This window comes from Anser anser (genome assembly GCF_964211835.1).
Source record: "Anser anser genome assembly, chromosome: 20".
In the NCBI taxonomy this organism is placed as follows: Eukaryota; Metazoa; Chordata; class Aves; order Anseriformes; family Anatidae; genus Anser; species Anser anser.
The window spans coordinates 5,037,251-5,064,882 of record NC_139741.1 but is presented as its reverse complement, the minus strand read 5'-3'; the positions used below and the strand labels follow the sequence as shown (position 1 = coordinate 5,064,882).

The window sequence follows — 27,632 nt, the reverse complement described above, 5'->3', positions numbered from 1 at the left end:
AATCGTTGTGTGTAGTAGTTAAGAAAAACATTTTCCCCCATGAAACCAAATAAAACTCATCAAATGTATGAGGGTATGCTTGTTATCTTAATAGGCACTGAAAGCTACTTCTTTGTTAGTGGAAGAGAAGTAATCTAGGCCTTGCAGAACTTGCAGGAGAAGCATTGCCTCAACTAGGTAAAATCTTGAAAAAGATGTTCTTTGTTGGTGTTTTATTTCGGTTTTAGGTTGTTTGACTAATCCTCTTGCTGCGTGCTATTTAAAAAGTTTTCCTGCTCAGTCATGTGAGGACAGGAAGAATAAATACTCGGCTTGAGCTGGAGAAAAACGGGACCGGTTGCCATTACCCTGGGGGATTCCAGCAGGAACGGAGGTGTTGGGCTCCGGGTGCGTGCTGCTCAGCGAAGGTTCTCCACTGGGTGCAGAGGATGTGGCAGAACAAATTGCACGGCTGCAGGAGTTTCAAACTGTTCTGATGCTGAAATACGTTCTACCTTTTTGAACCTGCTTTAAGTTGCAAAGTGGAGTAAGAAGCTTAGATATGCATTTATGTGTTATATATGCATATGTGTGTTCCTTATACATATATCCTTGCTGAACTCCTAATGCCTTGGAAGTGTGCTCTGTTAGATTGCTCACTCCTTCATAAAGAGCAGAATGGCCTTTCGCTGGTAATCTGTTTTTTAAACAGCTTTGCAGCATTTATTAAGTAATGAAGATCCATCGTGTCCACGCGTGTTACTAGAACCTGGTGAGATACTTTCTCATTATTTGTGTGCGGCCTTTCGATAAACCTCTTCTCTGGATGTGATGGTAGCAGTATGTTTTATAACCTCCCGTGTTAAACAAAATTGACCTTTTTCATAACAAAGTGTGTTGATGAAATGTTTGTGTCTCGTCCTGCCTTCTGTCTCTGGCAGTGGGTAACGATTAGGTGCATCAGCAGAGCCAGGAGCATTCAGAAATACCTTACCTGACCTGTCTGTGGATGCTCTTACGCGTGTAAATGTCTAGTTTAAAAAACAGCGTTTATATCTCTTGGACTCAGTACCTTTGCAGTATTTTCTGCTGGTTAATTTTAGGCTTTATAGCTTGGTTGGTTGAATTCCTTCACCGTTATAAATATGCCGCTCTTACATTTTATGGACTGTCCCCTTGCTCTTGAAGTGAGAGCACTTTACATGACTTTCTTATGTGTCGTTTTTAACTCTTACACCTTTTCTCATGGAGTTTAGTTTGTCTTCTTGGACATTTATGATTTCGTACTTATGAAGCCTTATTGTACTGTACTTTGATTTTATTGCTAGTAGATTTGAGTGGGGAATAATAGCCAGGAGCAGACCATGGCAGAGATTTTCTTAATTTTTTTTTCAGAAATTCTATATTATTTTCCTAATTGATTCTTCTTCTTCTTTTTCTTTTTCCCTTCTTTCTTTTATTTTTTTTTAATTTGACATTGTGTTCATGTAATCGTGCAATTATTTTCATTGAGTTGTCTGCCCAAGGCTCATTTCTTGTGAGTTATGTTTAGTTTGGGAGTAGGGGTGTGTTTGATCACTCATTACTTTGGGAACTTTCATCTCTTGTCTTGTTGCTCATTCGCGTTATTTTTTATGGTTCTTGTATCATTTTTGGTACTGTCAACTGCCCTAAATATAACTTATGTTCTTTTCCCTCTCTGATTTGAGATCTTACCTGCAAATATTTTGCAGGTTCTGCACTGTACCTGTGGTTGCTCAGGGGCTGCAAGGCCCTTTTCCCTTGAAGCGTTTCATCATCTATCTGATCTCTTGCTTTTTTCAGAGCTTTGCATCGGTATTTCAGCTCTCAGTCCAGAGGTGGTTTGGTTTCTACCTACGACAAACCAATACTCAGAATAATTTTGTGTACCAGACCTTGCTCAGTACTTCTTGAAGATCCTTCTCTGTTCTGTTATTTTAATGACAAATAGTCTAGCGCCTAACTGCTTGGCTTGTTAGTTCTCGGGGTCACCAAGTGATTAGGATGTTATTTCCCCCAAATATTAGCTCAGTCAGTTCTGTTCAGTTCGGTGTGTGCTTCCCTGGAGCAGGAGTTGTTGCAAGGAGCCGACGTCATTCTGGAGTTACTTCAAGCTTCTGGGACAGTTGCTCATCTTCGTAGCTCAATAGTGTTTAATTTACAGATTTATTGAAGGACCAGCTTTCCTGATGCATGATCTGTGATACCTGCTCTTCTCACAGAGCCAAGTCACCACGTTTGTGCGAGTAATTTGGCTTCCTCGCTCTCCCCTCGCCCTCCAGCCCAGCAGCAGAGAAGATGGGCGGCCGCCCAAGGCCCCTGGCTGCCGCGGGTTTGGTTGTGTTGTTCTGTTCGCTGGATTGCTTTCTTTTTTTTACAAGACTGTTCCCACAGACTCTTCCAGTTCTCTCTTGGATTTCTCAGTTGGATTTAATTTCTATCCCAGATCCCTGCTGCTGGCTTCGGTGTCCCCACGTTTGCTTGCTCAGGGAGAACCTGGAGCTGTGTCCCATGTGTCCCACCGAATTCAATCGCATGCACCATTTATTTTAATTTATTAAATAAATAAATTTAAATGTTTTCCTGTACTTACTGGTCAGAAAGACTTCGAATTGCTTCCTTTCAGGCCTCCTTTCCAAAACTGGGTATGATACTGCTACTTTTTAATTACTTCTTTTCTCAAGGGTAATTGCCTATATTGTGGGCTTTAGTGGCTTAGTTCTGAATCTGAGTCCAAAACAGCTAATTTGCTTGTTTACTATACTTGTTGTTCTGGGGCAGAATTGGTTAGGGGTCAAGAAAAGGTTTCCTTAAACTCTAGTCCCGTTAGGACATCTGGCAGTATTTTTTTTTATGGGCAGCTGGAGTTTCCCAGTATTTTTGCCTCTGGAATCGATGGACTCCCATCAGCTGGCTGCTCACCAACCTTCTCCCGGACGGTGAGCTGCCAGCAGCATCTCCGGCACTGCAGCCATCAAACCTCACGCTCCTCAGTCATTGCAGTGCCAGCTGAGAGACGTGGGCACGAGCTGTCTGCAGGTGATTCAGTGCAGAACACGTTTTGGTGCGATGCTTCCCCGAGTAAAGGTAAGTAGCTGGCGACTACTGAGAACTTAATGAACCGCTAAGGAAGGCGGCAGAAGATTTTGTTTTTTCCAGTTGTCTTCCTCATAGCTTTGCTAGCCTAAGGAATTGCTAAATTTAGAGCTGACCTTCATAATAAATATACCAGAACTATTACAAGCAAAGGGATTCGGGAGATGTTAGTGCTGGCTACACCAGGGTATGGTTAGCGCTTCCTGGGCTTTCCTGACATTGGTCCTTGAGAAACAAACACTGGCCATTCTTCGGCTGTTGTGTAGGTCTAACTTTTGATCCAGTGGGATGTTTTTGCTTTAATAAGGAGAAAAAACACAGGATGCTTTTTGGTATTAATGTTTCTTTCAACTGCATCAATAAGGTGTTTTATTTGTGTTGTTTAAGCAGTAAGATCAGTGACAGATTCTGTGTTTCTCAGGTGAGTGACGCTGCAGAAATTGCCAGTTAACAAAAGTAATATTTCCAAGATTGCCGACAGTGTTAGGTGTACTCATGTTTGTTTATAACTGGTATGTGTAACTGTTGTGAAAATAGATTAAGTTTCTTCAGAGTATCTGTCTTTAGCACGGGAACAGGCTTACCTAGATAGTTATCTTTTCTGACTATTTTAAGTAGTAGAAATACAGAACCCAAAACAAAATGGAAAGCACAGGGTAATTAATTGTTGCTTTGGTAATCACTGCTGGCTTACTGCCGGTGCAGATCATCCTAATAAACACTTGCACCCAAACCAGAAGCACGGATCCTGGGCTCGTCAGCTGAGCTATGGGAAACTTAACTTTCTGACTTTTGCTAGTGACATTCCTGGAAAGTAAACATCCAAGCAGAACAGCTCAACTGGATCAGAAAGTGTGCTGGGGTAAGTAATTCAGGGAGTTATGATGGACATTTTAGTGTCAGAATCTTGAGAGGAAATCAAAGTAAGCCGCACAGTGTACAAGTGCATGTATAAGGGAAATGCAAGCAGTACTCTAAGATAAAAGTATCTTCCTGAGGCTATTCTGTGAAGAAGTATAATACAAGAAAAAAATACAGGTAGCGAAGCAGAGAAAGAAAGGAAAAAAAAATCTGCAAAGAGGTTTTTCCAGGAGAGAACCGTTCCTCAAAAATCTTTTCTTAAAGTAGAAAAAGGAATCTTACAGGAGTGATAGGCTTGCTTTGTCAGAAGAAGAAAAATTTATCGTGTTGGGGAAGAAAAGGCTGTTTGAACGTAGCTGCTCACACAGACAAAAAGCTGCCAGAACTCACCACAATACCCAGCTACAAATTCTTCTTACCCTTATAATCTTTTCCTTCTACAAATACATACAGATGGGAATGAGAAAGGTATAAAGGGGACAGCATTTTATGGCAGTTCTTTGCTGTAAACTTCTGCAAAGGAGGACCTTGGATCATTTGCAGTAAGCAGCACTTGTCTTACCCAGGTACATGGCGGGTTGTAGAGCTTTGTGGAGGCTGTGAGATCTCACCTGCTTCGGCCTTTCGCAGACACAGGCTCTCTTTTCTTTCCCCTTCTTCAGTATGTATTCTCAAGTACAAGCTCGAGACTCACATGCCAATGTAGAGGAGAATAATGTTCCAGTGGGGCTTTCCATGGTCCACAGTTACCGTCTGCATTCCTGTTTCATCAGCCCATTCCCAGGTGTCTTTGTTTTGCTTGTGGTTGGCACAGTTTTCAGGGTGGTTCCTTTTTCATTCTGTTCAGTGACAGCATTTTGGATGTTTTTTCCCTGAATGTTGACCGCCTTCCTAACAGTCTCTGGTACAGCACCGTCCATCTGCACCTCCCATTTTCCTTAATGGCAGGTGGTCCTGGTGGAGAACAAGCATTCCAAAAACAATTGATTTTAGGATCATGGATGAGAAGGGCAAGTTCATGACATTGTCAGCATTTTTTCTTCTCAGCAGCAGCTCACTACTAAACAGCAGAAGGCAGCCAGCAGGATCCCAAGGAAGATGTTCCTCAGTGCCTCTTGCCCCTCTTCCAGGGCACCGGAGAAGCAAATGCCACTTGCTGCATCTCCAGGTTTTTCTTGTTTCATTTCTGGGATTTTTTTTTTCCCTTAATTACCACTCTAGGAAGACTTCCAAATTGCAGAACTAGAAGGAGAAGCATGTTGTTAGCTTGATGGGAAAGGCTTACCCAAGTACGCAAGCAGTCTGCGGTGTGTGGTTTCACATGAATCGAGTGCTAAAATCAGTCCGTTTTGTGAGGCTTGAAGATGCTGATAGGCTTTCCGCTGTGAGAGTCACCTAGAATGCACCTGTTTTGATACCATCTGCCACAGTGTAATTGAGCATGGACAGGAAACTGATTTTTAGCTGCTCAAGGAAACGGTCTTTTTCTGCTGTGAGCAGAGGACAACTTGTTTTCCATGTGTGCAGTACACATTGAGCCCCTGGAGAGGTTCTCTGCTTTTATCAAAACGGGAAAAAAGAGTAGACTGGGTGGGACAGAGCCTGTGTTGAGAGATGTTTTAAGGAACATTTACAGCACTTGGTGGGTTGGCAGGACTTTTATTTTATTTTTTTAATCAGGTAACAGGTATATATATAGTTTGGGCAAGCTTGCTGGAAGGAGGAATTGGGCACAGTGATCAAGAATGTACTTTCAGAGTGGTAAACCCAATGGATGAATGTCCCTGTGTGTGCTGAGACCTGCAGAAGGATGAATAAATGCTTTGCATTTCCAGTTGAAGGAACTCCGTTCATGGAATTCATCAGGCTAAAGTTTTAAAGGCTGATACCCAGGGAAGAGCTTATATAAAGGTCACAAAATAAGTCCCAGGTAGCAGCAGCATTCCAAAAGTCGCATATCTCAGCACTGTCTGGTGTGAGGAGGGCACGATGTGTTCATTTCTTCTGATGGTGGACCTTCAGCTTATTTTGTGGAAGGCCCCCAAGCTGCGTTGCCCTTCCACTTCTGCCACCAGGCTGGACTCAAATCGCCACACTTGCGTCCCCGTGTCTTGGAGGGGTAGGTGTAGCAACGTAGTGCTTTTGCCTAAAGAGAGCGCATTTCAAAGCAGCACAAACCATTTTTATCTCTTGACACAGACGCTACATATGCTGTTCATCGCGCTGCCTTCTCTTTGCATGCACTGTGGCCTCGTTTTGCGGTGCTGTAGATGGGTATTTTGCTGTCGGCCTTCTAACAGCTCGAGCTCAGCCTCCTGGGCTCGATAGTGGAGTCTTGCTCAAGTGATGGAGTGCCCGGGCTACGTAGTTGTGAGCTGGGAGAGCCTCTTTGGCAGCTCAAGTGGGAGTCAGAGAAGAAACTTCCTCTACCTGCTGGGCAACTTCTTTCTGCGAAGTCCAGCCGAGGTTTGCCCTGCGCGGCGTGTGAGCAGACAGCTCCCACGTGCTGTGTATCTGGTTGGGATGCTGCGGGGTTCTTGTTTAGGAAGTTGTCTGAAAATGCAAAAATAGTGACAGCTTCACGTTTTGTGTACAATCAGCATCTTGCTTTCTATAATGTAGCTTATTTTTTTACCTTATGTGTTTCTGTTCAGACTGTATTTAACAATGTTTTGTCTGCTACTTTAAAAAATATACAGGGATTGTAAGTCAAGCCTTCAGTGCTGTACTGAAATCAAACAAATTTCTGAGTTGGTATTTTAAGCATTCTTACCATCTAACTCTTGTTTTAGGATAAATTCTAAGTAAAAGAAAAAAAAAATCAAAGTCAGTTCTTTCAATAGTTCCAGTTTACCATATTTATGAAAGTGGTGGAAATTTTTCGTGTCAGCTGGAAGCCATTCAGGAAAATTTTAATAGTGTGTTGAGAGGATAATTTAATCTCAGCTTCATACACTCCCTGGATCTGACCCATATGCAAGTGAAAATGCATATGAGAGAAAATCCTTTTTCCCTCTTTTGACAGTGGCATGATGCACTCGTTGCCCATCTATTTGACGCTTTTGCATTAGGTCCTAGCAGAGGAAATGACTCCAAAATTTAGCAAGTGTTTGCACTGCATGCAATGGAGATGCTTAAAGAAATAAAAACTAAATACCAGTTTGCAAATGATGATGGTGGTGGCTTGTGTTGTTGTTTGTTACCCCGGTGCCACAGCTTTAGTTAAGGAGGATGTCAAAGACTGGAGTGTTTCTGTGCTGGATATTCTCTGTATTGCCTCTGCCAGCAGAGTGCAGCCCTAAAAATCAGAGGTGCTGTAAGTGGCCTCCTGAGCAGCTCTTTAAGCCTGATGCACATATTATCAGGGAGACATATCTAGTGTACCTACATTTGATATTAAAGGTAAGTTTTTATTAGTTTTGCTGTACTAAGTGTATCGCGTGGCAGATGACTATAACGTGAAGCAAGATTTACATCTCAAACGGCAAATATTTGCTTGTTTATAGGTCAGTAATGAAGGAAAGCATTCCTCTTGTCCTCGTTAGCCATCGCCGGAGCCCTTGCAGTGTGCCCCTTGGTACCCAGCAAAATGGAGAGAGAGAGGGTGGTGGGCTGCTTTGCCGTGCATAAATCTGCTCGCTGCTTCCATTTCGAGCTCCCGTGATGTTTCTTTAACTCCGGTTATAATATTCCTACTTAGAGAAGCTGAAGGGTGTTGAATATGTTGGTTCTTTGAAACTTCATTTGTATGGACAGCGTGCGCTGCTTTTTAATGCTAATAACCTACAAGCCAGCCTATGCATTAGCTGTCACGTTTGGGTTTCTACGAACTTTTGAACCATCTTAAGGAACTGGAAGTGCTTTCAGGCACTTGTGCTTTGTGTAGCCTGATGCCTGTAGTCATCATCGTGGCTGGGTTTGGATGTGAGACCGAGGAATAGTACGGCAGGTAGGTGGAAGTCTTGGTGAGTAGGCTTGCTTCTCGTTCGCAGCACAGACCCAGCACCTTGCTTTATTAATGGGAACAGCTCCTGTGTTGCTGGCAGTCGGGTGTTTGGATGCAGTGTGGACAGGGGGAGCCTGACCAGCCTTGCTAAACGTGCACCCAGCATTATTTCTCTTAATTTCTCTAGAGTTTCTGTAGCGTAAGGCTTCAATAGGCACATAAATACAGCAGAGCTGTGCTCGTGCTCTGCAGGATCCCGGGGGAACTTAGTCACAGGGCTGGGTCCAGCTCGAGCAGGGGATGGCCCGGCAGGCGGGAGGCAGAGCTCCCAAGGGAACAGGTCTTACCCCTTCCGCACCTTCCAGCTTCCTTAGGGCCGCGGGTCAAGGTGTGCGCGTGTGCTTTTAGCATGGCCACGATTACAGGGAACGCGACGTCTTACTTATTCATGGACTTCTGTGGATGCGTGCACGCAGTTTCTGCTAATTGGCGGTTGTTCAGATGAAAGTAATTTGATAAAAGTATTTTGGCCTGTAATCAGTGCCATTTTACACTAGTAATGGTAGCCACCTAGTAAATCTAGTTCGGCCCAATATGTGAAAATAGAGTTGGTCCGGAGCTGTGCTTTGCTCGAGCCCTGGTTTATTTTGAATCCTTTTTGCCTCGGCTGGTTACGAGTGGAACCGATTGAAGTAGGGATCGTAGTGTTGCATACCACGAGATGTCTTTTCCGTTCCTTTGTTTGGGTGCGAGAACCAACTGGGCAGAGCAGTGGCCTTCACCTCGCTGCAGCGTGCGCACCAAATGCCCCCGGCCGGCAGGGAGCGGTGCCGGCACCCAGGGGACCCGTCTGTCGGCCTCAGCGCGAGGCCGGCCTCCGGACCTCCGCCACCGACGTGAGGCGACCGGTCCCGTCCGCTGGAAGCAACTGCGGGTAACGGGAGGGCTGCGCCAACCCCGGAGCTGCAGCAAAGAGACAGCCCGGGTGGAAGAATGTGAAATATGTAATTGCGACTTGACTGTCATTTAGCAAACCAGCTGCTTGCTGGTCTGTAATTTAATTTTCGGTGCAGTTTAGTTGCAGTTTCGTTGTTTTTTTTTCTTAAGGCTCATCTGTATTTTTAATACGTTTACAATAATGTGATAGCCACATCGCACGGTCCTTGTCCTAACTTCCATTCCCCAAAGTGTTCGGGCGTCGTTTCTGCACGAGGGGGCTGAGCGTGTCGGCTGCTGGACTGGCCGGGCTTTGGCAAGCCGGGCGTGTTGTCTGGGCAAAATGACCGAGGGGATTTGGTGTTCTCGCATCCTTAAAAAAATGGGAGTGCTTCACTAAGTGAAACAGCGGGCAGCTTTCTCAAGGACGGACTTTACACCGATGCATTTTATCGGTCCGTGTGAGCAGGTAGAACGACGAGCATAGCGCCACACACCCGGCTGGGCCTACTCTCTTAAAGTTTTTAATACCCGGTGGTTTTACCCTCGCACGTCTCGAAGCAGCGGTTATTTCCCAGAACAACGATGACAACATCCGCCTTGATGCTCGCAGGACTTGGAGGCGCACCTCGGCGAGCCCAGCGGCCTGGGAGGCATTAGCGGTGGGGAGGCCTGGCCCGGCCTGCCCCGTGGGTGCCGTCTCGGAGGCAGGCCGAGCGGAGGCCGGAGGCTGGCTGGGCGTGAGGGAGGCCGATGGGGGGGAGGAGGGAGGCCGTGCTGGGTCTGGGCTGTGTGTGTGCAGGGCTTTCTCCTCCGCTGGCTCGCTCGCACGCGCGCGCTCGAGGGGCCATGTGACTGCTGGCCATATTAGCAGGTTTATCCAAGCCTAGCCCCTCTGACTAACAGATGTAGGGAAAAGGGCATTCTGGGATCGCAGCAGTTGCTTTTGAACAACAATGTCCTTTTTGTAAGAATCTGATGCTTCTTAAAAGATGGAACATGACATCATTACCGTCGATCCAAGAAGCATTCCTTCAATAACACTGAGTGTGCTCTGGTTATCAGCTCCCTTCCCCCAGCCCCTTTCTCTCCCTCCTCTGACTGATGCTTTTTGTCTATTGTTTCGTCCGGGGCTGTAAATGCGAAACAGTTGTCTTTCAGTGTTATGTGCTTGTTAGGACTGGAATCAAGTGGAATATTGTTGGCTTCTTTGAAAGAAAGGACGAAAAACGACAACAAAAACCAACTCTCCTTGCAGTCTGCAGAAATGTAGCGTGCTTCAGGTAGGGGCTGAGTGGCAGCTAACGATTTCCCTTCCCACACCGCGTGAGTTACTGCCTTATGTAAGGGAAGGTGGGGAGATGGCAGCCCTGTTCCCGTGAGCCCAGCCCCGCTCCATCGGCAGTCGGATGAGTCCTGTGCTAATGGTCTGAAGGCTCCTGCAACGATGCTGGTACCGATACGAAATGCGCCTGTGCACGCTCGTGAGAGGGGTACGGCAGAGCTGTGAACAGCCGCGTGGCTTCTGCATGGATTTTGTACTTGCTCCACCACTGGGATTTCAATCCCGTTTCTTTCCTCATCCCCCGAGAGTGGGCTATCGTGGAAACATGTCCAGGGTTACGTTATAAATCTTGTTGAATCTGCTTGGAGGAAAGCTATGAAAATGCTGGATTTTGCTTCCCTGCTCTGCCTTCTCTTTCCCACGCGTGTCTTCATGAGAAAAACTGGAGAACCTTGCAGACTTTACAGCTAGGTACGTCTTGGCTGTCTCTCGCACGACCGTGCTCTCCTTGTAGCGGTGCTGGCAGTTGTTTGAACTAACAAGGAGCAGGCAGTCTTTGGCACTTCCACATGCTGCAACTGTCTAGAGGAGAGTACCGCTGAGCATAAACATGCAGGAGTATGTCTTTTTCCATCCTTGTCGGAATTGCTCCGCAGGGAGGGGAAAACAAATGATTCATTGATGGTCTGGAGGCTTGGAGAAAGGTGGAGCTCTTACTGTCCTGGAAAGGAGGAAAAACGGACCGCGATAGATAGGGCCTTCTGATAGATTGATTAAACTCAGACTTAGTGCCTTTTCTCCATCATAAAGATGGAAAACTTAAAGGGCAGATTTGAGGTGTAAAATACGAATCAAAAGAAGTACAAGTCTTGACCAGATAAGGGTTGTGTGAGGGAAGTGGGCTGTGTGAGTAGCTGCTTGCCAGTGACACAGGATTTGTTTTGTTGGTGACAATTTGTGGGGAACCCAGAGAAAATCCCAGTACTTAGGCTCTTCCCTTAGCATGAGAAAACATACATTTTACTCGCGATGGCTGTGTGACTTTTACCTGAAGATTTTTCACAGGAAGATTTGAGCACAACCTTATGATGTATTATGAAATGGTCGGGCTCCAAGATGCGGTTTCATTAAATGAAAGCAAATGCATGGTGTAAACAGGAGAGGTTCCGTGCATCCCTAACGGGGTCTGAACGTGCGGTTGTGGTCCACTTCAAGAAGTGCAGCCAGTAATTTAATGGCATGTGTAACTCTTCAGGGAGGGGATATTGGAGTAACACGGGCTCGCTAGTGACAAACTGGTTATCACCGTGATTCTGCTGACCCCCGTGCAGGGGACTGAGCAGGTGCTGGAGCAGTAATGCGCCTCATTTTGTGCTTTGATTTCAAATTGTGTTCTGTAGAAATAAATACCTGAGTGGTGCCTCGGTGGGACTTTGACATCCCGGCAGATAGGTTGCGCTGCTTCGTGTAAGAGGCTTGCTTGCTCTGGAAGAAGTGGAGGCTGCTCCTCCGCTGCTTTGTTTCCATATCTTTGAGCAGAGGATAACCAGTGAAGGCTTGCAATCTTTTTCTTGCAGTGATCCATGCTGAAGAGGCTCCATTCATACAGATGAGCCAAGGGTTGAGGCAGCACTTTAAACCCAGATAGTCGGTCGGCTAACTGCCCAGCAGGATGCCATCAACCAGCCGAGCGGGCAGCCTGAAGGACCCCGAAATTGCAGAGCTCTTCTTCAAAGAAGATCCAGAAAAGCTCTTCACAGATCTCCGAGAGATTGGCCATGGAAGCTTCGGAGCAGTTTATTTTGTAAGTAGCCTCGTGGCTTGTGAATTGTAGCTGTGTTTCCTTTTGTCTTCAAACTGTGGGCACAGACTTCTTTTGAAATTGTTGAGGAAAAGAAACTATGTGAACCTTTGTATGATGCTTGGGGAAGAAGTATTTTATATCTGTACGGTCTGCCTGTTCACAGACTGACAGTATCTTTAAGGGGTTTGCATTCAAACGGAAAGAAAAAACGGGAAACGTGGCCCTTGTCCAGTGCTTTTAGGTTATGTTGCAAGTAGGGATTTTTCTGCAAATTAAAAAACGTACTTTGGCTCCATCATTTCTGATTGGCAATGCACTTCTTTTGATTTGATTGTCTCCTTGTCATCTCCTGTCCCTTGAGAGAAATAGAGTTCTCTCCCTTCGTGCATACCCCACAGGCTCCCTTAAAGACATTCTTTGTATTTGACACCTGAATGTTGGTGCTTTTGTTACCCTTGGGCCTGTCACATCCTCCTTCCCTACTGCAGGCAAGAATCTCAGTATTCATCTGTATAGAACTTCCTCGACATGAGCGTCTGGACAGCAGTTTTTCCCAGGCTGCTTGTAGAGCTCGACTGGAGGTGGGGTATTTCGTGGTAACCTCATTTGCAGGTTGCCGTATGTTAACCCAAGTGCACACTGTGAGACCTTCATTAAAAAAACATTTTCCTCAGAAAACCTTTTCACATTTATAATTATAGGAGGTGTGGCCAAAGCTGCCAATGTTCCTTCAGAAAGCCATTTGTGTCAGTATTTTATGAGGTGCCTATTCATTGTTAATAATTGCAGCAGACCATGTTGGGAACCTTCCAGCACAAATCTAATGCAGCACAGATGAACTAATTAGGAAAAGCTTCTTAATTTTGTTCCCTGCTTAAAACTAGGAGCTGCCAGTGTCTGGGAACAGATCTGGAGGAGGAAGTGTTTTCAAATGGAGCAGTACTCACCTGTGGCCTTTATTTCACTCATTTGCTTAAAGCGTGGATACGAAAGGAAGGGACAGAAAATCTGTCTTCCTGCTAAGTGGAAATATTATTGAAGTTTTTCAGGAATACTGTAACTTTAAAGGAATGCATGCACCACATGAGTATGCAAAGCCAGCATTCAGCTGGAGATAACCTGCAAACTCTGTGCTAATGGCGTTCCCAAATGCCAACAGGATGCTGCCATCAGGTCATCTGCAGAGTGACCTTTGTAGCAGTGGTAAGGGATGGTTGCCCATTACCAGCTCCTTCTACAAGGAGATAGCAAGCAAGAGGTCATTAATGTACAGGCCTATCTTTTTCTTTCTTTTCCCTCAGTATTTTAGACTAACAGTTCATTATAGGATGGTATTTATTCACTAAAGAGTGGGATTACTTTATGCCATTCAGGTTGTACTTTAACAGAAATTAAGTGTAATTTGGCACTTGCAAAAAGGTAACGTAAGCATTCCATCAACACTGCTCCAGTCTGTTGGGGGGACTTTGCATTTTTGCTAAATAAGGGAGTGTTTCCAGCAAAGAAGGTAAACTGTTGTTATTTGTGTGCTACAAAGTTTTAACCTATACCAATATTGTATTATGATATTTTTTTTGTTGCCAGTAGTTCTCAGATGTGGAATCTGAAGCTGTTCCATATGATGATACTTGGTATCTCAAGCAGAAACCCAAAAGGTGGTGGGATGGGCTGCATGGGGGGAGAAATTCAGTTTAGGTGAAATAAGCGTAAAGAAAAGAGGTAGGGGGTGTATGTTTTGTGTCCTTTATTCTGTATAGCTGGGGAAAAATAAAAAATCAAGTTTCTTTAGCAGTATTTTGATTCTGCTAATGTAAACTATTAAACTTTATCTAATCAGTGTGATATTGGATTACAGTTAATAACTGCTTAAAAACATATTACCAAAGTTGATGACATACTTCACCTTTTGTTTGCTCATGCCTGTCTTGTGTCGCTGCTGAAGTTACTCAGGGCACCAGAGTTTGAACCTTTGTATGAAGTTTTCAGAGGATATATGCCCCGAAATGTCTGTCATAAAGCAAGCCTGGTTTGGCTGAAATCAGCTGGCTTTCTAACGACTTCATGGCTTTTGTCTAGGACCCACCTTTTTTCTGATTTTTCAAGATCACAAGGAAATTTAAAAAAGCAAGCAAAACTATGATTTTAACATTCACTGGGGTGTCAGCTGTGGGGTTGTCACTTTTCAGTCCCCCTATGGCAAAGAGGGGCTCCAGGAGTTATGCAAACACAGCCGGTGGTGGCTTGCTTGGGTTTTCTAATGTTTAGCACCCCACCACCAGGCTGCTTTCGTTGCATACAGCCTGGGCCCAAAATGTTGATGATAAATAGATGTGGGAGTAATTAACAAGTAGAAAAATCCAGATAATCCTGAAATCCTCCCCACCTTTTTTTTTAAATGCAGTTTAGTCTTTAGTTTTTTACCTACCTGTCTTTCCTTTTAGTAGTGATCCCCGGAAGGGGGTGATATGTTTATCTTACATGATAATTGACTAAGTTAACACATAAGATAAACTGCTCTTTTTTTCTTCTTTGTTTCCATCACATTAAACATCCTGCAATAGTGCAACAACAACAACAGCAAAAGTTTATTTTATAATTAACATGAATTTTGCTGGTTCACCTCATGGTTTTAGTTTCTTAGAAACTGCAAGTCTGGCACCTCTGAATCATTTTGGTATTGTCCTCACCCTACTCCATGTTCTGCAATGTAATAATAGCTTTCATTTGACACAGGAAACCTACTACACGGGAACACTGCAGATGGAGCAGAAGAATAACCCACTCTCTTTTGTTAGCACTGTGCTCCTTCTGCTCCACCGTAGTATTTTGCTTGCCTGCTTTATTGCAGCTCTTCACTGGCTTGAATGTCTCAGAGATTGCCTATAATTAGCAAAGGTCTAGGAGTTAAAATTTTATTCTTCTCTGCTTAAAAAAAAAAAAAAAACAAAAACAAAAACAGACACCCCCCCCCCCCAACCTTAAAATATTGCAATATCAGCAGGGCTGGAGGGAGTGTCCTCTCAGACAGAAAGAAAACTAAAAATAGTATTGGTTCCAGCATCTCAGAGCTGGCTGAAATCAAGACTGACAGGGAATTCTGGGAGCCTTTTTTTAATGAATGACAGAATTAAAATATGACTGAAAACCCTTTTTACAAAAGGCAGAGTCCTCATGCTTCATTAACCCCTGTCCTGATAGGCTGTGCTTGGTAGGACCGATATATTAAAAATCAGCGTTTTCATCAGTCAGCAGCGAGTTCGGCCATGCACATCAGTTTGATTTATATCATTTGGCTTCGTATCCAAGCTGATTTTGCTTATCGGAGATGCTCAGAGTTTCCCCCCAGCGCTGTGCCACCCAAACCCTTCAGGAGTGCAGGCCGGGGTCAGGGTTGGCACCGACATCCCCGCGGGGTGAAGCGGTGCTGGGCCCTTCCCTGTAAGGGCGCCTGGGCCACCGCTTTGGAGCTGAATTGAACACAACTTGTCTTACCTTGCATTGTTGGTGTGTGAAAAACCACGTGCATTTATTCTGCAGTATAAACAATAACGTTATTAGACTGAGAAAATGAAAGTCAGAGCTGGAGCCTGAAGATGGGTCCCTTAGAGTGCTGCCATCCTTGTAGGATCTTTCTTCCCTCAAGATGTGGTAGCTTATTTGTGAGCACTGGGAAGAAAGTTGCTGCTGGCTAGAGCAGGTATCTCCTGTGCATCCTGTGCCATCTTTGCTTATGTTTGAGATGGAATAAGGGGGCTGAGCCTCGCTTCTGTTTGGTCTGGAATCTAGCTGGGATGGGAGAGAAGCTGGTTTAGAGAGGATCCGTTCTACTGGAATCGCAGCTGCTTTTGTAAGCTCTGATTTTTAGTTTAGGAGTGATGGCGTTCAGCTCCTGCAGAGACTTGCTGAATGCTGAACACAGAAAATTGTTGCACCTTGTCTCACAGATTTCTGATAGATGCAGCAGTCACACCCCTTAGAAGACATTTTAGTTTTTACTCCCCATAAAAGTTAAAAAACGGATAGAGATTTTTCTTTGCTTCTGCCGGAGTTAACTCCCTGTGTGTGTTTGTTTTACATCCTATGGGAAATGATGACCTGAAGAAACTGATGCCTCATGTTTTTGTGTTACAGGCACGTGATGTGCGCACCAATGAAGTGGTGGCCATCAAGAAAATGTCATATAGTGGGAAGCAGTCCAATGAGGTATGTAGAATATCCTACGTATTAAATCTTGACCTCTGCAAATGCTTATTATGTGGGATGATTTTAATTAGCTTCAGCTACAGCAAGAGAGATCTTCCCTGTAACTGTAAAGGTGAATGAGGATACTGTGTAAACAAAACAAATTTGTTTACTGTTCGCGGTGTATATCTGTCTAATCTGCTCCTGGGCAGTAGGGCTCACTGCTTCCAGACATGAAGTGCACATTTGCAGGGCCACATAGTATGTTTGTTATGTTTGTATTCGGTCTTCAAAAAAGGAGTTGTCGTTTTGCCCTTAGACCTTCAATTCTGAATTCCTTCTTTCCTTACTATTACCATTTTACTTACTGTACAAAAATTTATTAGGAATTAGAGCAATGGATGCAGCAGTGAAAGATTTAGAGAGAATTTTGCATTATACAAAGTGGTAAGGCAGAATGCACCCTTCCCTGAAATGACTCTTGAGGAGGAGCTAAAACCAAAGCAAAAAAAACCCAACAGTGAATGAATGAGTGTGAAAATCTGAATGGCAGCACAATCAGGGAAGAACTGTCAGAGCCGGGGATTAAGGTAGCCTTTGCAGAGTGATCTCTAAAAGTAGGCCTCTGAGATTTAAATGTTAAATGTTTTCTTGGCCACCCTGGATGTGTGTTTTTTCTTAAGACGCTTAACAGAGATAATTGATTTTATACTTGAAACGTTTAAGTGCTAATACAGATTCTTGAAAAGCCCAACAAGACGTGAACAGCTGATTTGGTATTATTTCTGGTAATGACATCTATTAAGTTAGGGTGCCATTTTTTCAGCAGAAGTATTTATTGCAAGCATATTGCTCGAGGCATTTATAGTTTCCTCCCTCCATTCTCTCTATCCCAGTCTTAGAAGCAGTCTAACTGATGAGTTTGACTAACAACTCGTTGCTTTCCGTGCTGCCTTTTGTGCATTGATCATCTGCGCTACAAGGAGCTGAAGTATTGCCTCCTTTCTGTGTGTGTCTGTATGTATATGTGTAGGAGGTAGAGGTGGCAGTGTCTCCAGCACTCCTAAATTCTAGCTTCACAGTTAATTTTGCTATGCATGTTTCTATTTTGTCACTGCAGTGACTTGTTTAACTGTGTACTGATGAAAGAATAATTTGTACTTACTACTTGTCCTACTGTTTTAATTACTGTGAGCTATAAATACTCTATTCACATGAATGAAACAAACTGTGCATGCTTCAGAAATAGCTTTTGTTTGTCTTCAATACGTATGTTTCTTTATTTTGAAGAAAGTAATAAGACCAGGATTAAAACACTTTATATTTTACTTCTATATTTATTTGTTGTATTCAGAAGTTTGCGAAAGTTGTGATCTAGTCTGTGTAAAGAGAATTCATTAAGGGCATTCTGGTATCGTTTATATTTACTTGGTTTTCTTAATAAGATTTTATAATTGGTGGGATAAATCACTCCTTAAAATAAGCACATTTCGTTTTTAAAACAAGTTTAAAACCTTTGAAATATGTAGCACTGCGCTCTTAATGTGATCTCAGAGCTTTTTTTGCTCAGGAAATCATGAATAAGTCTTGACTAATATATCGCCTCTCTCATCCCAATATAGAAGAAGTTCGAGTGGCGCTTCCTCGGTTTGGCTTTTAGTGCTTAGTACCTCAAAGGCAACCAGGTCATCCTTGTGCCGGAATGAGAGCGGCAGTGAGAAAGTTTATATCAGTGTAGCTGCACGAATGTCCTTCTCATAAAACTTCTGGTATTGAGAAACGCTTAGTCAGTGAGTTGCCTCCAGTATGGCTGCCCTGCTCCCTCATTTCATTTGTGCCTCTGACCTCAACATTTGTATTGGGGAAGACTGGGGGCTTGTACATGTTTTCCAAAGCATTTGAGTCTCTGGACCCTCTGTCCATCGATGACTGCAAGCCACGCACACAAGAGGAATCGAGATAAACAGGGCCTGGAAGACAACTTTTGACCCTTTTGGTTATTGAGTGAGGTTTCTCTGCTTCTGATTAACTTCAGAACTGATATTCTTTCTCAAAAACATTTTCAGTGTCAACACTGTCATGTTGACATCTGCATACTTAAGTGGTTTCAGCTACTGCATTTGTTTTTGAACATCTTTTCCAGTAGTTCTTGTTTTTTACTGTTGCACTTTCCAGCTTTTGCTTTTCTTGCCTGAGGATGGGTGGATGTGCTGCAAATGGAAGGACTTGCCAATTTTCTCCAAGGGAGCAATGAAAGTGTCTAAGCACATATTGGAAAATGACATTTTGGCCTCTTCTGTACTTTTAAGTTGTACTGGCAAAGTTCCCCTTATCATACACCTGAATTTTGTTTTATCTGTTTATTCTTTTACTCCTGCAAAACTGTTCCCTTATTGAAAGATAACTCATGTTAAATTGTTCCTTGTAAGGTCTAAACTAGTAATGGAGGAGTGTTACCAAGAACATAGATATTTGACAGCTGATAAATGGAGCATCATCCAGTGCAGTGTACTTACTGGTAGGGATAAGTCTTTATATTTATAAGAGTTAAATGAGAGAGAGCTCATCCTGCCAAAGGACACTTATCCACACCTTTTTCAGGTTGGAATGTATGTTTGATTTGACAGCAGAAATGGTATCCCTTAAAAAAGGATTGCTTCTTTTTCAGGACTTCCTCAGGTATCATGTGTTTACCAGTATATCCTACACATACCTATAAACACAAAACATTACATCGAAGAGAGATCCTTCCCCTACATTTTAATTGATCAACTTCTTATTTTGTAGGTCAGTTGAGGAGTTAAGTACTGAGTGTCATGGTGTTGATATAAACTTTTTTGATTTGGAATTTAAGGATGATTTCTGCCTTTTAAAATAAATAAATGACATACTAACATGATCAAAAAAAATAAGCCAACAGTTTCATGAAGTCTTTCTGTTCCTTTTTTTTCCTACAGAAATGGCAGGATATTATTAAGGAAGTCAAGTTCCTCCAAAGAATAAAACACCCCAACAGTATAGAATACAAAGGCTGCTATTTGCGGGAACATACAGCATGGGTAAGCATCTGCTGCACTCTGCACTTCTTTCGCCTTGGTTAAGGGTGCTTTAAAATATCTCCAGCTGGCTCTCAAGAGGCACCTGAACATTTACATTGCACAGATGCAGATAAGTGTAGCCAAGGACCTTGGGGATGCTCAGCAAAACTGAACGTAGTTTTTGGAAACAAGACTTAGAAAGTTTTCCCTTTAATTTGCAGAGTCAGGTGACTGTGCTGTTATTCTAATGTGTTCAGCTTGGTGGACTGAGTATTTAAAATATAAATAAAAACTGGAGAAAAAAATATCTCTGTCGCTTTTCTCACTTTAAGGAAAAGTGAGAATTTCACTGGTACTGCCTGGGAGACGAGTATGTCAAGTTTATTGGATATTTGAGATCACTGAACAAAACATTTGGTATGCCCCTGAGTGTTAGTGGTTCAGTACTTTACAGGTTGACTGAATGTATTCCAGAAGTAAGTGTTCAATTGTATTTTAATGGAATAGGCTTGAGTCCCTACTGATAATTGTAAACACAGTATGTTTTGAGTTGTTAGTATTTCTGCTATCTAACTAAATGCTTCTGTTGTATATTGTTTACTTCTGCTGTTTTGTTGTTGGTGGTGGTTTTTTTCTGCATGTGTTTTAGTGACAAAACCAACTAGCTGTTTTTATCTCCGGCAGTCATCTCCTAACCAATTTCAGGCATTTGATTTAAACAAACAAAAAAACAAACCCTCAAACTAAATGTGGTTTATTGGAATTTGTTTGCATAAAACTGTGTGTAGGAATAGATGCATTTGGTCATGCAGAGGAAGCATCTTGTCAAACTAAATGTGATTTAGCACCTTTTATTGACAAGGTCTTTCTACTATTATGTACTAAAGAAATCAAATCACTGCAGCAATGATTTAAATTGTAAGTAGAGTTCATGTATCAGCTTCAATAAATCTGTAGGACAAAGTTTTAGTTTCTTTTTTTTTTTTGAAATCTGGCTGGAACAAAATCCTGAAGTAAATCTCTAAATAGCCCCTTAATACTCTGACAAGCTTGTTAAGTGCAATTTAACATTAGTTTTAGGTACATGCATATAGAATAAGGTATGTAATGCAATACATAACAGGCTCTGAAAATGTTCTTGCCTTCCTTAAAAGTGTTGTTGCTTGGTGTCTTACACAAGAAGGCAGTGCTAATTCCAGTGAGAGCTGCTCTTGTGTGAGGGGTCAGTGCTAGTATGGGGCTTATGTTATAAGCAATACTTGCATTGTTGTAGCTGAGCACTGTTGATTCCCAGCTAAGTTTAGCATACAATCCGTGCGAGGATTTTTGCTGGTCACTCTAAATGCCATTTTATTGTTGTTTATTATAGGTTTGTTTTGCAGTACAGTAATTTGCTGCTTCTCATGGACACAATATATTCTGGAATATTTTTTCACCCGCCTTTCTTTCTTACATAAAAGCTATGGAGTTCTAAGCACATGGAGTTTATTAAAGGGCAGTCTGTTTTTATAAAATGTCAAGCTCCTTCTCCTCCTTGCTGGACATGGGGCAGACCAGCAATCTAAGCTGTATTTTATGCACCAGTAATTATTTCTAGATTTCTGTGGGAAAATCTAGAAAATATGCGTTTGCTATCAGAGATTTTCTAACAACTATTCTGATTTCTTCCCATACAGCTTGTTATGGAATATTGTTTAGGATCAGCATCAGACTTACTAGAAGGTATGTCACACATGCTTACTTGAAAAAAATCAGTAGTACAGAGGTAGGATGTTATAGAATCATGGAATGGTCCCTGGGTATATGGTTTTATCTGGGAGAAGAGTATGTGTAGACAGTTTGGGAAATTCTTATGTGAATGTGGTGCTTTTCTGTAGAATATCAATTTTCCTGGATAAGCCCAGTTTTTCTTTAGTTCATATTATTTTTAAGTAAGTTGTCAGTCATCTCCTTATTTTCTTTTGAGTTTGAGATTCTCATGTCACGGCAGTTCAAGATTCATTTCTGAAAACCCTTGCTGTTGATCCTAATGCTTACTAACAACTGTAGGCCTATTGACCAAAATAGCACTGCAGCGGTATTAGGGTTTTACTTGATGAGATCTTTTGTTAAACGGTCACTTTTCTGTCAGGCTTCTTGAAGTGAACTTTCTTGGAAGAAATATGTGTGTTCAGTAAGTTGCTCATCTCCTACCCTTGCCAGAAGCATTTCAGGACAAAAGGCTGAGCTGTCTGGGAGTCACCTTTATTGCTGCAGTTTGTTTATTTGTGTCTGAATTGTCATAAAGTTCTAGGGTTTGGGAACTTAGATGGAAAATTGAGTTTCAAACATATCTGGGAGAATTGTCACCGAACTGACAAGAATGTAGTTTTCAGTTGCAAAGTAGTCTCTTGATAGTAAATAGCTGCTGTTTTACAGTGAAAGATTACATCTGATTATAAAATATATTTTATGCTGTGAACTACTTTTAAATTGCACATTTGCTTCTCATGCTGGACCTAGTAAAATTAAGTTTTAGTATTTTCTCTGTGTTTACATTGTTAACAGTACTCACTTGCATGCTGCAAACTACATTGTTTTCTTTAATATTGAATTTCAAATAAATTCTTTCCTGAAGTTCATAAAAAGCCATTGCAAGAAGTGGAAATAGCAGCAATTACCCATGGTGCTCTCCAGGGATTAGCATACTTGCATTCTCACAATATGATCCATAGGTAAGTGGTTATACTTTTGCTGTCTCATGCACTTATAGATAATTTACCTTGTTGATTGTATCCTCTTCATCCCAAATTTAATATTCGTAAGCAGATATTTTCTTTTTGCAGTGACCATAGGCTCCCAAACTAGTAATTCATAATAAAAAAAATCCTAGCAAGCTATGTATTTCTGTATGCGCTGTCTCTGGCGTTCATAATTTCTGCACAAGGGCAGAATTTGCTAAGCTTTTCAGCGCTTGGTATGGTGCTGATTGTTCCCTGAAGCAGTGAATAACAAGGTAGACTGAGTTCACCTAAACAGCTTGCAGCAGCTTCAGTAGAGACATTGTTGGGAAGAGGAGAATGCTAATATTAAAAAAAAAAAAAAAAAAAAAAGTGTTGAGAAATACACAGCAAGGATAGGATGCAAATGGCTCTTTTATTTAAAGTACCAGCTACGTTTTAGTAGGACGAGCGATTAGAATAATTGCACTGTTAGGACTTTCTGAAAAACATTTATAAATGTTGGTTAAGACGTTATTGCTGAACTGTGTATGAAGCTTATCTAGGTGTGCCATTAGAAGTAGCTGAAATTTTAAGTTGATTTTTAAGACAAGCTAGATTCAAAGATCAAGGGTAACGTTAAGCTATTAGCCCAAAGATTAAAGGTTTTGTCTTTGGAGGAAATGCGGGTATTTTGCAGATTGAACGTGTGAATGAATACTTGTCGTGTCCTATAGAAGGTTTTCTTTTTTGGAGAGGAATAATCCTGACATTTGTATTCTATAACCAGAGATATCAAGGCAGGAAACATCCTGCTGACAGAGCCAGGACAGGTGAAACTTGCTGACTTTGGATCTGCTTCCATAGCATCTCCTGCCAACTCATTTGTGGGGACGCCATATTGGTAAGCCAAGTGTTTTAAGCCTTTCTGGCTATGTGAAGTGAAAGGATCATTTACTGGGTATTTAATGTATTTGGACTTCACTGGAGCTAGCTTTGTAATCCTCTAGTTGTGGTAGTGATAAAATGTACTTTGCAAGAGAGATTAAATCGTAATTAGGTTCTGACTCCGAGAAATTGTGACTCCTTGTACTTGTAGTTCACAAAAAGTAATAAAAGTACTTTGTTGTTCTATTTACCCTGACTTTAAGTGGTGGGGGTGGGATTTAATAATCTGTAGTATATTTTAATCCCTCCCCCCAGTGGCTTTAACAATTCGTATGTTCTTACCGCATCTGGCTGTTGAAATAACTGAAGTGTTTTTTCTTTCATAGGAAAGGCCAGGTTCATTGAACAAAACCCTTTGCAGATCCCTTGTATGCTTTTGATCTCTTACACCGAATCTGTGGTGTTTACACAACTGCATGCTATAATTATTTCACCAGAGTTGGCCAGCCAGCTAAACTATTGGAAATGTGGGAGGGCGAGATGGTGGCGATACTCATAAATGGAGAGCTGGGCAAAGCACAAGGAAACATTATGCAGCCTCCTTAGGGGGTTGTACTAGCATGGGTGCCCAGCCGAGTGGCATTCTAAGCTCCATCCACATACGAACTGATCCTTGTTTCCAGTATCCCATGTTCATGCCTGGTATCTTGGGGAATTATGTGTTCGTGGTAGCTGAAATCGGTGAAGCAGTCTGTTTCATTGAAACACTGGTGATGATAATGTGTTCTGTTGCACACAATTTTATGAGCGCTGATTTACTATTTTAGGATGGCCCCAGAAGTGATTTTAGCCATGGATGAAGGGCAGTATGATGGCAAAGTAGATGTTTGGTCTCTTGGAATTACCTGTATTGAGTTAGGTAAGTTATTTTCTTTGCAAAAATTATAAGACAGAACTGTTTAATACATAGAACTTTTCAGCTGAATTACAGTGCTGGAGACATATGTTTGCATCCTTGCCCTGCTTTTCTCAGGGGCTTGAATTTTAGAGAAAAGGACTAAATGTGCTCTACAGAATTAAAGACCAAGTCTCCAACTTGATGTTAATTGAGCTGGTGTTTTCAGTACCCAAAGAAAGAGTTACATAAACAAAGAAAATAGCTAAGCTATATCACTAAAGGTGTTCACGTTCTGTGAGAGAGGTAATTAACTTTTGAACTGAAAAACAGTCTACTTGCTGAACAGGTTTATAAACGAGCCATTGAAAATACCGATGTTAAAATATATTTAGTGGTATAAATTGATGTTTGCCTGGAACTTTAGGATATATGAATGAGTCCTGCAATGATGGGAAGTTTGGGATAAGTGAACAGTTTCAAAGCTATATTCAGTGTACATTGTCATTTGTGAATAGATGTGGCTAGAAAATCTCTTTTACCAAAAGAAAAAAAAAAGGAATAATCCAGTTTGAAGTGTTAACTTATAAATCAAAACCAGAAGAAATTATGCTACTGCCATTTGAACAGACTTCCTAAAGCTGAACATCAATTGAAAAGGACTACGTTAGTATGGCATTCTATTTAAATGTACTGCGTGATATTTTCTAGGAACAAAAATACACTCATGGAAGCACAACACAGCACTACTTAGATGTTAGTCAGGACCCAGCTCTTTAGGAGCACGTAGCTGTAAGTTCCAGGGATGGTGAGGTTTATTCCTGCTCGTTGTACCTGAGGCTGCCCTGCCATCCTTGTCAGATCTCATCGCTTGTGCTCCAAAGCGACCACGCAGGAGGAGCAGCCTGGTGGGGCAGCAGGAGCTCTCAGGAAAACGCTAATCCATGTGAACTGCACAGTTGAGCTAAAAATGCTGTCTGGCATTCCAAACCGTCAACTTCATTTTCTTCCAGGACGCAAAATAGATTCTTTCTTCAGAGCAGAGATTTTTTGTTGCCAATATAAAGCAAGTTCAAGGGGTGTGACTGCCATGACAGAATCCTGCTCTGAGTGGACCGAGGAGATTTGGCTGGCTGCAGTGCTCCAGGAATGCAGTTAGCTCATGGCCACCACACCCCCGGGTGCCTTACTGCACGCTGCATTTTTGCAATACGAAGCGTTAGGCTTTGTGTATGGCTTCTAACTTGGTGGGAGGCGAGGCCAGGTCAAGATGGTAGAGTATTATAGGCTGGATCGGTGTGGTTATCTCGTGTGTTGGTTTGATTAAGCACGGGAAGGAGGCAAGAAAATGAGACATCTCACAGTCTTCTCAAACTATTGCTTAGTCTTAGAAATGGCCCTCACTGAGGTCTCAGTTTCACTGTTTCCTGAAGATTTGTACTTTATCCAGGTGAGTTAGGAGAAAAAAGATAGGGAGAACAGCCAGTTAAAATAGTTTAATGGATCATCAGTCTGATCCTGAGTAGAGACAACTGGTTATTCGACAGCTTAGAGAAGGTAAATTGCTGCATCTGAGGCTTAATTCCTCAATTTACCAGTTGTCAGGAATTCGTAGGGCTTAGTCTGTTCCCTGACAGCAACGAATAGCTGTGATCTCTGATACATAGGTCACTGCTACTATTCGAGTTAAAGAGCAGAATAAAAAACTATTTTTAATCCTTTTTTTTTCCCAGGAAGGAAAGCTTTCTGTTGCATTTTCACTGGTGCAGGAATGTCCTCATGGCCTGACCAGCTTCTCTGGAATGTTTATAGTGAGGCTGAGCTTTATAGGTTTACCCTATAAACATTCTGATGAAGCTTCAATTTTGTTGTTACAGTGAGATCATCTCCTTCCTCATTAAGTTTTCATGCTGTGTCAGTCTATAAGAGTAACACAAGCTTGAAAGAGAGAAGAGCCAAAGAGAATGCAACTCTCAAAATAGTATGAAGAGTTAGCCTGTTACTGACTTCCTGCCCGGGTGCTTAGTCAGTTCAGTGTGATTAGATGGCTGTTGTAACCAGCTTTTTCTACATCACTGCCGTGATGTCCTGATAAAATTAAAAATTTATTAGCTTTTTAGCAACTCTAGTGTTGTGCTGTTTTGTTTGAAAACAAAACAAACAAACAAAAGCAGAAGGGTGACACCAAACCAAGGATGTTAGTGGCTAAACACTGAGTATAGATCTTACTGTTAACTTACTCCTATTTTAGTGCATTTAAATGAGTCAGAGAACTCAACTATGATAAACCACGTAATTTAGAAACTTGAGAGGACGAGGCATTTGATCTTCAAAGTGCTTTCATCTTCTACAGTGGAGAAACTGATGGTATAGGACATATGCCAACATATCTGTCTGATTGCAGGGTAGGGTTGGTTTGGGGTTCCGTGTTCAGGCAACAGTGATTCTGCTGATGTGGTTTTCTTGTTAAAGGGATGTAAACTAAAAAATATAAAAGAGCAAAAAAAACCTGAGACTATCTCCCTATATAAAAATTATTTTCTTTTGTGTGTAGCGGAAAGGAAGCCTCCTTTGTTTAATATGAACGCAATGAGTGCCTTATATCACATAGCGCAGAATGAATCCCCTACACTACAGTCTAATGAATGGTGAGTATTACTGAGGGAGGAATGTTGTAGGGAATTGCTGTAAATGGAGTGCTTTGTCATGCTGAGTTCTTGAAATGGCTGGATTCCTGTTGGGAAGATGTGAGCTGGAAGGTTCTTATTAGGTTTGCTGTACACTATACACAAAATTGACCAATTACTAAATATGCATTTTAGGGTCTAGAATGTAGTAGAAACAGGACGAGCTGCTGGAAGAATGCAAGATCCTGTAATAAATAAAATACATGGGTCAGTAAACTTTTGAAGCTCAGAGGCTAGCCAAAAATGTGGGGTTTAGTGTTTTTCCTTCTTTTTTTTTTTTTTTTTTTTTAAATCACAAACCACACTGTCAATTCCTAAACCTTGTTTTGCTGAAGTATTGCTCTGGAAGATGAAGACACTGCTTGTATGTGGCAAGTGTCTGTTGCATAAACTTCAGAAGAGTAAATCACAGTAGCAACATTTTATGCCTCCCAGACTCAAATGACTGTCTTTTTTGAAGCAGTAAACTGATTTCAAAAGTTAAAAACTTCCTAATTATGTTTTTCTGAGCTGTAGTCCTAGGCCCCTAACATAATACATTGTACCTTATTTTTAGATTTTTTTTTTCTACTTCAGAGATTTTCTGGTTAGGCTATTTCACACCCTGGTGCTTGACAAAACATTCAACTCATTTTCTGCATTTTTGTGACCAAAAGATGCAAGAACTTAATTTACTGAAAAATTGCGGTAGCAAAACCCGACATTGCGTGATGGGGAGGCGGGGTGGGATGGAAAAAGAAAGAAAACCTGTACAGCCGATGTACCGCTATTGTCAGTGTTTAATCATGCTCTTCTGGAAACTTGTGTTCAGGGGAAAAAAAGACGAAATAGGGAATTTTAGCTTATGGGGGAAGAGGTGGTGTTACTAAACAAATCATGGCCTTAAGCCTTCCTTGTGACAGATTGCACAACAGGGTGGAAGTCGGGTCTGAAGGCATTTCAGGAATGGTGTGTTGATACAGTCTGAGGATGGAACACACCTGCACACAGTGGGCAGAGCAGGCCAGAAGCTCTGCTTAGGCCTTGAAGAGTTTGTGCAACACAGAATTTGACAAGTTAGATGCTCACATGGAAATAAGTGGGTGTCTACTTTTATACAAAACTTCTGTTGCTCTTGAATTGCCACGTGTTTTTTAAGTTCTTGAGCTGAAACGTTCTCTGGAAGCTGAGAATCAGGAATCTGCCCACTGGTAGCTGTGAGCTTTGGCTTGGTTAGGGATGTCAGAGGCTGTGGTAGGAGGTGGTGGGTCTGTTTGATTTCTCCCCACTCTTCTTACTAGCAGCACCCAGATGTGAATGTCTTGATGCCTTAATG

General features: G+C 42.1%; 1 protein-coding gene across 5 annotated transcripts in view; it reads left to right on the top strand.

Moving 5' to 3' along the window:
- The window catches only part of TAOK1 (TAO kinase 1), a 71,967-nt gene that overhangs the window by 18,123 nt on the left and 26,212 nt on the right, over positions 1 to 27,632 (top strand). For 4 of the 5 annotated variants that reach the window (XM_083806475.1, XM_083806479.1, XM_083806477.1 and 1 more), the window contains 8 exons: positions 11,702 to 11,928; positions 16,060 to 16,131; positions 19,068 to 19,169; positions 20,825 to 20,870; positions 21,766 to 21,862; positions 22,638 to 22,751; positions 23,563 to 23,654; positions 26,185 to 26,278. In XM_083806475.1, the coding sequence (XP_083662601.1) occupies positions 11,797 to 11,928; positions 16,060 to 16,131; positions 19,068 to 19,169; positions 20,825 to 20,870; positions 21,766 to 21,862; positions 22,638 to 22,751; positions 23,563 to 23,654; positions 26,185 to 26,278 (749 nt within the window). In that variant the 5' untranslated portion in view covers positions 11,702 to 11,796. Of the gene's footprint in view, positions 1 to 10,150; positions 10,596 to 11,701; positions 11,929 to 16,059; positions 16,132 to 19,067; positions 19,170 to 20,824; positions 20,871 to 21,765; positions 21,863 to 22,637; positions 22,752 to 23,562; positions 23,655 to 26,184; positions 26,279 to 27,632 lie in introns of those variants that run through there. The other variant, XM_083806478.1, reaches the window with a different exon arrangement.